We start from the raw sequence: 11,416 nt of genomic DNA, 5'->3' as shown, positions 1-11,416 counted from the left end.
TGCTGGAATCAAGGACTTGAAGCACTTGTTGACGAAGATCACGGACTGCAGCCTTCAGTATAGATTGCACCTTAATGCCAAGAACACAAAATCCTCACAACTGGACCAATAGGTAACATCATGAGAAAATGGAAGACAGATCAAAGCATCAAGCAACTTTGGTTTCCGTAGATCTATAATCAATGTTCAAAGATGCAGCAGTCAAGAAATCAATGTACTACTTTGGGCAAGTACTGCGTTCTTTGAGTGTGAACGATCAAAGATGTCACCTTGAGGATGAAGGCGTGCCAGCCCCACGCTACAGTCTTCTCAATCACCTCATGTAGGAGGACGTTGGGTAATGATTAAGGAAGACTGAAGAATGGGTGTATTTCAATTAGGGGTTGGTGAAGAAGACTGGACGTACTGTCGACTGCCAGAAGGACAAGTCTGTTTTGGAAGGAAGTGTGAGCCAGAACGCTCCTTAGAAGAATGGAAAGACTTTAGAGATGTTATCAGGAGAGGCCAGTCCCTAGAGAAGGACATCATGCGTGGTACAGCAGAGGGGCAGTGACAAAGTGGAAGACCCTCGATAAGGCGGAGTCATGGACTGGCTGCAGCAAGAAGCTCAAGCACAGCACCATGCTGACGGTGGTGCGGGGCCAGGCACTGAGCACACGGTCACCCTGAGCGGGAACACACTGGACGGCTCCTAGCAACTACAGGGAAAAGCAAAAGGCTGTCCACTTCTGAGGGCTTTGCCACGGAAAACTTGGACAGTGAATAAAGAAGACTGGAAGAGAATCTGAATTATGGTGTTCCCAAAGGACTTTGAAAGTCAAAGAACAAAACTTTCTTGGAGGAAGTACAAGAGTGCTCCTCAGAAATGAGGGTGTTATCAGGCATCAAAGACCCACCAGAACAAAAAATCATATCCATGTGAATGAGGGGGAGTGCAGAGTGGGGACCCAAAGCCCATCTGTAGGCAACTGGACATCCCCTTACAGAAGGGTCATAGGAGGAGACGAGCCAGTCAGGGTGCAGTGTAGCAACGATGAAACACACAACTTTCCTCGAGTTCTTTAATGTTTCTTCCTCCCCACTATCATGATACCAATTCTACCTCACAGACAGCTAGACCAAGAGCATGTATATGGGTACAGGTAAGAGCTGGAAACGGAATCCAGGACTGATAATGAGAGTAGTGATACCAGAAGAAGGGGAAGGTGGGGAGAAAGGGGAAACCGATCACAATGTTCTACATATAACCCCCTCCCTGGGGGGGGATGGACAACAGAAAATTGGGTGATGGGAGACATCAGTCAGTGTAAGACATGAAAAAATAATAATTTATAAATTATCAAGGGTTCTTGAGGGTAGGAGAGGGCAGGGAAAATGAGGAGCTGATACCAAGGGCTCAAGTAGAAAATGTTTTAAAAATGATTATGGCAACAAATGTACAAATATGCTCTACACAATGGGTGTATGTATGTATTGTTAAGAGCTGTATGAACCCTCAATGAAATGATTTTTTAAAAAGAAAGAAATAAGGAGGGCTAGACTTTGTCTCGTTTTGGACACATTATGAGAAAAGAACAGGTAAATTAAGAGGATCAGTAAAAATGAGGATGCTCGACAAGATGGATGGATGGTGACTCCAACAGTGGGCTCAGAACCGTTCACTGGGAGGACAGCGAGGGACCAGCCAGCGTTTTGTTCTGTTGGGCAGAGAGCTGCCTTGACGGGATCCAACAGGTCTCCTGATGGTCAGCTCACTACTTACCACTGCATGTGAATCAGCTAAGTCCCCCATCCTCCTATTTGTAAAATGTGTGGTAACAACGCCACAATTCTGTCATAGCTTGAAGGTGAAAAATCGTCCCAATTCGAAGGAGCTAAAACATAACGCCTGTGTTTGGCACATTCTGAGTATTCATCTGACTTGAGAGAACCACGACATTCCACTAACTAAACTGTTGAAGGAAGGCAGGGACAGTGGGATTTCACCATCTCTCTCGTGTGTAATAGAAATATCAAAAGCTCCTGTAACAGGGAACATTTCTTTCTGGTTGTTCTTTTCCTACATTTGCTGCAGATATTTAATTTTAATGCCCTTGTGCAGAAGCAAGCAGAGGGAGGCCTAAATTATACCAAGTCAACATCCAACCATTAATTCAAGAATGTATAAGCGAATTCTAAATCTTGCTACCTAGTAACAACAGCTGTGGTTGTTTGCTGCCTAGAGTCCGTTCCAACCCTTGGTGACACGTGTGCAGAACAGAGCCATGCGGCAGGGCTTTTTCAAGAGGCCTGCTGGCACTGTTGGGGAAATGCGGTGAAGGGTTAGACTGCGGCTCATGAGGTCGGTGGCTGAAACCCGCCAGCCGCTTCTGGGAGAAAAATGAGGCTCTCTGCTAGCCAGAGAAACCTAGCCTTCTAGAGCCCCTGAGTCGGAACCAACCCGATAGCAGTGGGGCCAGGATTCTCAATGCTTCAGCCTTTCAGAAACAGATGACCTGGCCTGTCTTTTGAGGTGCCGACGAGTAGGTTCAAACTGCTGTCTTTTGCACTTAGCCATTTTTGTCACACCTTATTTTGAACCTTCTGATGAAATAAAAACGGGGGGATGCTCAGGTTTCCGTCTGAATACTAGAGGAGGAACGTTGGCCAATGAACACATGCCTGGGGCCCGAGGGCTCTCTCGGGAACCTGTCTTGGGATGGTGCCAGCTCGGCAGCATGTGGACCCACTGTGCACGGGGTCTCTCTCCAAGGGTCAAGGCCAAATCCACTGCAGCCCATAACTACATACAGGTGGCCATTACAGCTACCCATTAAACTCGGTACACTGAAATCTACAAACACGATAAAGCACTCGTTCATACAGCCTTATATAACAATAATAAAACAGGTAGGCGCTGCTACGTGCCACTGTTCAAGAGTTAAACGTGAGCTTGTCGAATCAAAATCACACCCCCCTTTCATTTTTGAAGCTCTGAGGCATTTGTTTTGAGTTCCGGATGGGTGGGAAAGCTGGAAGGTGCAGGAACATCAATGTTCCTTCCATGGCCACGAAGGTGAGCAAGTTGAAAATCTCCCCTCTCATCCCTTATCAGAGCATCCGCAGCTGTATCTGGACTACACACTGTCCTGTGAGTTAGAATCAAGTATCTTTCTCCCCGGAGGGAAGACCACCTTAATGCCCACAGCATTCAAATTCCAGTGACCAGCAGCAGGGGGCGATTATTGACTCTCCCTGCCCTGTCTTACTACTCTTTTTCCTCCCCTCTTCTTAAAACAAAGGGGTGCACAATGCTGGTGATTTCTCATTTCTGGGATTTAAAGTTTTCTACTTTAAGCGAGTATTCTACCATCACCAAGGACTCCGTGCAGGGGCCAGTCTACCCTCCGTCCACTTTGAGGCTGTGCTGGCACACTCCTTGAAGTGGGATTCGGGCCGGCTTACCCGGGCTTAACTTCTGGGCAGGAATCCCTGAGCTCGGCACTTAAACCATTCTTTCAATCTCTTCCTTTGGTTCAGGTGGGATAAGAGGAGGACAACTTCAGGAAAATGTTTACAGGTTAAATGATTTAGCACCAGAAGCTTGTCTGATTTCCTCATCCTAGTTTGTAAATGGCCTGACCCTCTGAAATGCAACGCACACACACACACACTCATCCTAGTTTGTAAATGGCCTGACCCTCTGAAATGCAACACACACACACACACACACACACACACACACCCCACCCCTTAGGAGGCTATCCCGGTCCCCACAGTGCTGCCACTGGGACAAGGTCAGATGAAAACCAGACCAGACTTACAGTTTTTCTTCACACCTCTGTGCGTTGCCCAAAATACTGAAGTCCTTAGCTTTTATAGTACCAGGATCATAAAGAGGACACAAACCAAATTAATACTTAAATTAAATAGCATGATTTAATTTAGTTGCTGCTTAATCCTGAATCCTCTTAAATTAAAAAAAAAGTTATAATTAACTCAACATTAATGAATTAGAACCTTCCAGAAAGCATGAATCCAAAAGGAAATGTCCACCAGGTGACAGCAGCCAGTTCTTTCATGGCTTTTCCTGTTTCCGTCTCAAACGTTCTACAGATCAACGAGGAAAACTGTTCTCTAGGGTTTCTCAGTTTTATTCTCGGAGAGCACAGTGTTCTGGCCTGTTACTGAGCACGGTCTTCTAGCAGGTACACAATTAGCTCATAGGTAGACAGCACAATGGCAGTATTTGGTATCTGCCTGATGAGCTGGGCAAAGAGTCCTCTATAGAAGGCCAGGTAACCTTCCTCCCGGAACACCAGGCGCGCGGTCTGCGTGAAAGACTTGTACTTGGTGCCTTCCTCGCGGAGCCGCGTCCGTATGACTTCTGCAAAGAGAGGAAGACGCTTATGCTCCGGGCACACGTTCTCTCCAGGCATCGCAAGAGTGTCAAAGCAGCGAGTAGGCAGCTTTGTCACATAGTTCGTCCCTGCACCACTACACCCACTTGCCATCACGGCTGTCCTCAGCCAGGGCGGTCACATACACAGGGACAGAATGCAAGGGAATGCTTGTTTCAGACCAGGAACCCGTCAACTGTGGACATGTGCACACGCACACACCACTTAAGGGATGTTTAAAAAGCTCAGTCTGAAGGGGACTTAATATCCTTTATGGTTTTCTACTCCTATTTAGAGACTTGATCGAGTGAGGGTTTAGTGCTCGGCTGTTAACTAAAGGCTGGCCGTTTGCACTTGCGGGAGAAAGACCTGGCAACCTGCTTCTCAGAGGCTCATGGCTAGAAAATCTACCGGGCAGGTCTATGTGGTCACATGGGGTTGCTCTGCGCTGAAATGGACCTGACAGAACGCAGTAACCACACTCCCAATTAAGCACATACAACAATGTCTCTAAAGGGTAATTTTAAAATGCCTTTAACAAGGCATGCTTTGCAGGTACTCCCTATCTTTCTCTCCTCCTATATCTGGCTCCACTCAGCTGGGCTTCAAAGCCACCGCCTTTGCTAACCTGACTCCCCCTCATGTGCACCCCTCATGGCCCAGAGCTCCCCATGTCTGTAAGCCCCGGGGGGCCCTAACGACGACAGACATGTGCTTCTATGGCAGCCAACAATGCACAGGCTTCTCAAAACAACCCAGTTTTCAGGGCACAATAAATGAAGCTTTTCTTTAAGCTTGGCTCTCTAGCCCTCTTAAAATCAAGGACTTTTAAATGAAGGCCAGATTTGGGGCTCCTTTCAAACCCTCCACAGCTCAACAACACAGGGTCCTCGATACTGCAATGCGACAGCACAGGGCCCGGTGGGCTGACAACTAGATGTTTACACCCGCAAACCATGTTCATGTGGACCCCATGCCTTACCGCAGGATCTGGCCTACAGAAGTTCAGATACACTGACAACTCACCCAGACCTGCCAGCTCTCTTCTGGCTCAGGGAGAAAAGGCACAACGTACCGTGAGGGTAGGCAATACAGGCGGCACACCCCTTTGAAATAGCAGCAGCTGCCATAAGTCCAAAGAAATTTGTGGAATCTTTCTCAGTCCCGTTTGTAGAAGAGGTGAAAGGAGCTTCTTTCAGATGCTTCTTTAAACTTTCATAAATAGCAAAACAGATGATGGTTTCTGAGATGCCAGCATAGGAGGCCGTTAACCCTCTGTAAAAGCCACGGATGCCCTCTGTCTGGTAAACATAGCGCGCACACTGGAGTGTATTCATCTGCTTGGAGCCTCGGACTCTGCACAAGGTCAACGACAGGTCTGTTAGCGCGTGCACCAGCCAGTGGGTGACTGCATGCATGCTCTATACCTGGTGACCTCCCAGGAGCATGAACACAAGTTCCACAGCAGGTGACCTGTGTCATCCTGGCACTGCAGTCCTGTTCCTCCCCGGCCCAGGGGAGCATGACACCTGGCTGGCCCACAAGGAGTTACATCTATCTGTATCAAGAGTTGCCAGAAAACGTTCATAGTCTCTGATCTAATTTTGAAAAGATAATCATCACAGGAAGTAACAGTGATACACACATGTCATCAAAACAACCTACACATCTAAAATAGGAGTCACAGCTCCACCCCCGTGCACACACAAGGTTGAAAATGGTTATGGGTTAGTGAACTATAGAGAAATGCTCTAAGCAGGGTGAGATTATTTGGGAAGAATAATCACAATTAATAAAGAGCCCCGGTGGTACAGCGGGTTACATGTAGAGTTGCTGTGTGGGAGAAAGACGAGGTTATCGATCTCTTGTAAACATGTACAGCCTTGTAAGCCCTAGGGGAAGTTCTCCTCTGTCCTATATGTCACCAGGAGTCAGGATTGAGTCAATGGCAGCTAGTTTGGATTTCTGGTTTGGTATGATACAGATAGGCTTTAGGGAAATACTAAAGCCATAGTTACCTAAGCTCTGACAGGGTGAAGAGCATATGGGTACTCTTTCAAAATTATGAATTTTGAGACTATTTATTTCATGATTTTATAATGAATATCATTATAAATGTCAAACAGATTACAAAACAACTAATCCTCTTGCTGCTATTGAGTCAATTCTGACTCACGGCGACCCTATCTATAGGACAGGGTAGAACTGCCCCTGTAGGTTTCTGAGACTGCAACTCTTTATGGGAGCAGAAAGCCCTGTCTTTCTCCGTAGTGATTTGAACTTCAGACCTTCCCCTACACCACAAAGGGTCCCAGCTAAAATTACCAATATAAATAATTTTATTTATCTATGGTCTATACGGTCATATGGTTTCTACTATATTCAAAGTACTGTGGACTGCCAAAAGAATAAACAAGTACAGCCAGAATGCTCCTTAGAAGTGGAGGCAGCAAAAAAGAGGAAGACTCTTGATAAGACTGACACAGTGGCTGCAACATGACGATTATGAGATTCGTGTTACAGAACTGACTCAGTGGTACCAAGCAATGGGAACCAGAAAACTGGTTGCTCCAACGCCTGCTGCCAGGTGAAGGGCTGTTGACAGTGGTCACAGCTAACAGCCTCCTGTGACAGTGCCGTTCTTCAGCCCTTCACCGGCCTCCAGGAGTCTCCTGCTCTCTCTTCTAGAGGCCGTACTCCACAGCAGAACTGACCTTTCAAATCATTCCCCTGGACCTGGACCCTTGGGGCCAGAGACTTCTCTGCTGTGGGAGTTGTCCTGTGCAAGGCAGGCTGTTTAGCAGGATCTCTGACGTCTACAAGATGCCACTAGCACCTCACCCAACCTGTGACAAACAAAATAGTCTCCAAGGCTAACCGAGTGTTCCCTGGGAGTAAAACTGTCACTTCTTACAGTCTATATAACACAGAGCCCAGCTGCTCTCCAAGCCCCGCCCCTGTCAGGGCTGGGTCCCCACTGGCTTTCCCAGCTTCATTTTCTCCAGCGCAGGCACACGCGCCTGGTGCACTTCACCCACACGTGCCTCCTTTCGGTTCAGAAACTCGGTTCAGAACTCTCCGTGCCTCATGATTTTAACTTTCTCTATTGGGCATATCCTTTAATTTCTAAGTTAAAAAATTTTATTTTACTTCTTGAGAATATATGGAACAATTTCCACATGTATAATTCTGTGATACTGATTCCATTCTTGAGTTGTAAAATTGAACTCTGACTCTCCTTTTCGGACTGCTTCCTCCCCAGCCAACTCCCCACACCCTCAAGGTGATCTCAGGTAGAGAATCCTTGAAGTGACTTGGTGGCAGTGGTTTATCGATATAGAATTCACAGACCATACAATGTTTGAAAATATTTTTTAAAGAACTGTGCAATCATTACCACAATCCACTTTAGAACACTTTTGTACTTATTATTATTGGCTCCCCATTTCTCCCAGACTCCCCTGGGTAGGTAGTTCTTAAAAGAATACAACGCTCAAAGCATACATTCTTTACTAGCTGATAAACTATTATTTGGTTTAAGGAAGACTTCGAGAGCTCTTTTTGGAGTAAGGTTTAAAGATTCTCTCACAGCAATAGTTTTTAGGGGTTTATTTAGCTTCCACATACCCAGAAATCTGGATTCCATAAGAATTTTAAAGTCTGTTATATATTTGACCACATTTAATCAAGATGAAGGATCTCTGATCAAAATATACAGTAAAGGTAGCTGAGACCCATCCAGTTCTGGTCTCACAGCAAAGGAATCGGTTGTTCATGGAGCAACTACCCTACTAGCCACCCAGCGACTGTATTAGCGACCCCCACAGTCCTGTTGCACCCCGGGTCCCTTTGTTTTCTTACAGTCTGTCCTCCCCACTGGGCTGCAGCTCCTGTCAGATAGGTCCTGTGTCTCCCTCTCTATTTCCCTAGTGGGGAAACACAGAAGAAAGCCAGGCATATTTCCCACGGAGGAGCATGCTGACAGTGCCCAACGGAGCCACGTTTGGAAATGCCAGGGCATGTGCGCTCCTAGGCTGGCCCTGTCTCCCCACTGTGGTCTGCAGCATAAAGCTCAAAACAAAATAAATTCTGCACATGCTGACATTCAAGGAAAAGCAAGGCTGAGACTCCACAGCTGGAATGGGAGGAAGACAACCCCCTAAGAATAACCCCCTCTCTCTAGGAGAGTGGGCATGGAAAAATGGATAGCTTACTTCTGTTCTAGCTGCATCCGGGTTTTAACCATCCATATAGGATTCATTAAGGAATTTGTGACAAAAGCTGAAAGAAAGAAAAAATACAACAAGTTAGCAATATCTATGGTCAGTGCTTTAAGAAGCTGTCCATACAAGACAAACTTTGAAGCTTTCACAGTATAACGGGCAGTAGGAAGCAGTTACAATTTATACCGCAGCTGGAAGCTGTATTTCCTAAAGTTATATACCAACATGAAATTGGTCATGTTGGGCCTGAAAGAAACCTTGCTGCAACTTTCTGGATCCCTGTCCCACCTTTACAACCTCTAGATGGCGCTGTTGGCATTTCCGCTCAGGTGATGTCTGTGCTAACTACCCAACTATCCTAAAACTCACCATCTTAAAACTCAATTGATAAAATTCAGGTCCAGAAAGAATGTGTTTTAGGAACTAAGTCTCCATTTACTGGCATAGAATCCAGAAACTGGAATACTTGCCTCATCACAGCTGACAACTGGTGCAGTTTTAAGCCTGCTCCGCTTACAGGCGCCATTCTCTGGTACGTAAGAGTCTCCATATCAACACTGCCTGGGATTCCAACTCCACCAAAACAGTGAAGTGCAGTGGGGCTGGGCTGACTCTGCCAATGCCACACCTCCACATAAGTAAAATAATCAGATATTAGGAAGACTGAGTTTCAAAAATTCCCTCCAGGTCTGCTTTATATCCCAGGGGATTCTTCTAAGTTATTTCTGCTAAAGTTACAATGCTGATAAACATTTTTCAGTGACAGCTAACTCATTATTGGCCTATTAAGTAAGGAATAAATGAAAACCAGTCTGTTTTGAAGCTCAGTCTCTGCTCCATAGCAAGCAGAAATGCCCGCCTTGTGTGAAGCCATTCTGCTAACACACTGTCTGTCTACTCTAGGTCAGACCTTCCCATCTATAAAGGGAGTGCTCTCACTTGGAACGACCAAGACTAGCAAAACAGGAGACGTCTTACAGGCTGGCAGGCCTAGAGACTTCATAAAATGCCACCTTAAGTTCTCTACAGTGTCTTTCTATTCACACAGACACAAAAGTATATATATAAGATCATCTAGCTTTCAACCTAGAAAGCTACAAATTCAATGGGTTCTTTTGCGAGGGAAATAGCCCATGAAGAGAGAGCAAGGGTTACCTGACCGGCTGCTGATCCTACTGAAGAAGCTCAACTACATGTCCTGAGCAAATCATCCAGAAGGGTCATATGTGTGGCCCAGGATGAGGTGGACACGGGGGTGGGGTGGGGCACGACTATGAAGAAATCTGCTCTGCTTTGGAACGTGGAACAAAAACATTAATATTCCTTTAAAGGAACATAACGCTAACAGCATGTACATTTTTGATGGAATAAGCCTTAGTGGTCAAAGAAACCGGAACTAAGTTTCAAATGGCACCAGAACACATGTATCAGTTCTAATATAAAGCTCTAGAAAACAATTTTAAGTGTCAGAGAAGCAGTTGTCACTTTAAGAACAAGCTAGTGGGCACAAGACAGCTTTCAGGAAAATGAGAACTCTTCTCTCCACTCATGAGGGTTACATACCTGCAGAGCCCGCGGAGAAAATATGCACAATATTGCTATTCGGCACGAAAATGCCATTAAACTGTTCTTTGGCTTTGGAGTAACATGCAAAGTACAAAGCCCTGTTAGAACAAAGAGAAATTGTAAAGAAGTTGTGATGGCACCACACCCCTACACACTCCCCTGCAACATCTGAAAAATGTCCAAAACTAATGTGGAAAGGTGGATATGGAACCAAAATAATCTCCCAGTATCGTTGCTGAAGCCAAGCCCTTTCAGGAAGCCCCTGCCACTCCAGAAATAATGCACCGATAACAAAGGTGCCCAACACATAACTAGGAAACTGCGCTATCAAAATGTCTAAGTCCTCCGACAGTTTATATTCTCAATTAATGAATCCTCTATGTGCTACCTCTTAGATATTATTATAATCCACAATCCCATCAGATCAGGCATAGTTCTACAATTGTTACCATGATCTTCTACAATCCATTTTTTTACTTGAAATCCTTGATGTCAGCTCCTTTCCCCAGCATCCCTCCCCACCCCACCTCCCTGAACCCTTAATATATTATTATTATTGTTGTTGTTTTGGGGTGTATTTTTTGCGGTAACTTATACTATCCAATGAATCCATTCACCTTAAATTCTGTTCGTTCCATTTTAAATTTTGTAATCTTTGAAAATTATATCACGCTTACACCAAAATGAGTATGTAAAATATAATTATTTGAACTTTTTGGGAAGACTTAAGAGAATCATGTAAGAATAGTCATGTTATTTTCAGATAGAGGTATATCCTGATGCCCACAGAGGTGGGGGTTGAACTATGCCACTCCCCTAAAACCCTTCCACCTTCCCTTCTCCCCCTGATTCTGTCTTCCCTCCTGGTAGCAGGGACCACTTGGGACTGTCTGTGCTGGCCAATGAATCCAGCACAGACCAGGTTGTAACTTAGGATCTTGACTACTTTTGTTGCATTCATGTATCTCCTTCATTTTCCTCCATCCCTAGGTCCCACCTATTTAAATGAGTGACGTAGTCAGGAATCTATACAAGGCAATATTAGCCTCACTCACATTCTACTTAGTACATCTATTCAATATTTACCATCTACTTATAATGCTACATCCTATACTGTCCCTCAAACTAATACTTCACATTTATTTATTAAAATCATTTTATTGGGAGCTGGTACAACTCTATCACAATCCATACATACATCCACTATGTCAAGCACATTTGAACATTTGTTGCCATCATTTTCAAAAC

The 11,416-nt window shown here is 45.2% G+C and overlaps 1 protein-coding gene across 1 annotated transcript in view; it reads right to left on the bottom strand.

Annotated features, from left to right (window-relative positions):
* Positions 1-3,905: 3,905 nt before the first annotated feature.
* Positions 3,906-11,416, bottom strand: part of SLC25A33 (solute carrier family 25 member 33) — a 29,737-nt gene continuing 22,226 nt past the window's right edge. The window contains exons 4-7 of the mRNA XM_075538266.1: positions 10,166-10,266; positions 8,594-8,660; positions 5,455-5,735; positions 3,906-4,366 (exon numbers count right to left, since the gene is read on the bottom strand). Coding sequence (XP_075394381.1) covers positions 4,164-4,366; positions 5,455-5,735; positions 8,594-8,660; positions 10,166-10,266 — 652 coding nt within the window. The 3' untranslated portion in view covers positions 3,906-4,163. The remainder of the gene's footprint in view (positions 4,367-5,454; positions 5,736-8,593; positions 8,661-10,165; positions 10,267-11,416) is intronic.

Source organism: Tenrec ecaudatus, chromosome 1, assembly GCF_050624435.1.
Source record: "Tenrec ecaudatus isolate mTenEca1 chromosome 1, mTenEca1.hap1, whole genome shotgun sequence".
In the NCBI taxonomy this organism is placed as follows: domain Eukaryota; kingdom Metazoa; phylum Chordata; class Mammalia; order Afrosoricida; family Tenrecidae; genus Tenrec; species Tenrec ecaudatus.
Note: the sequence above shows the minus strand (reverse complement) of the source record. Positions and strands in the feature narration are given on the sequence as shown.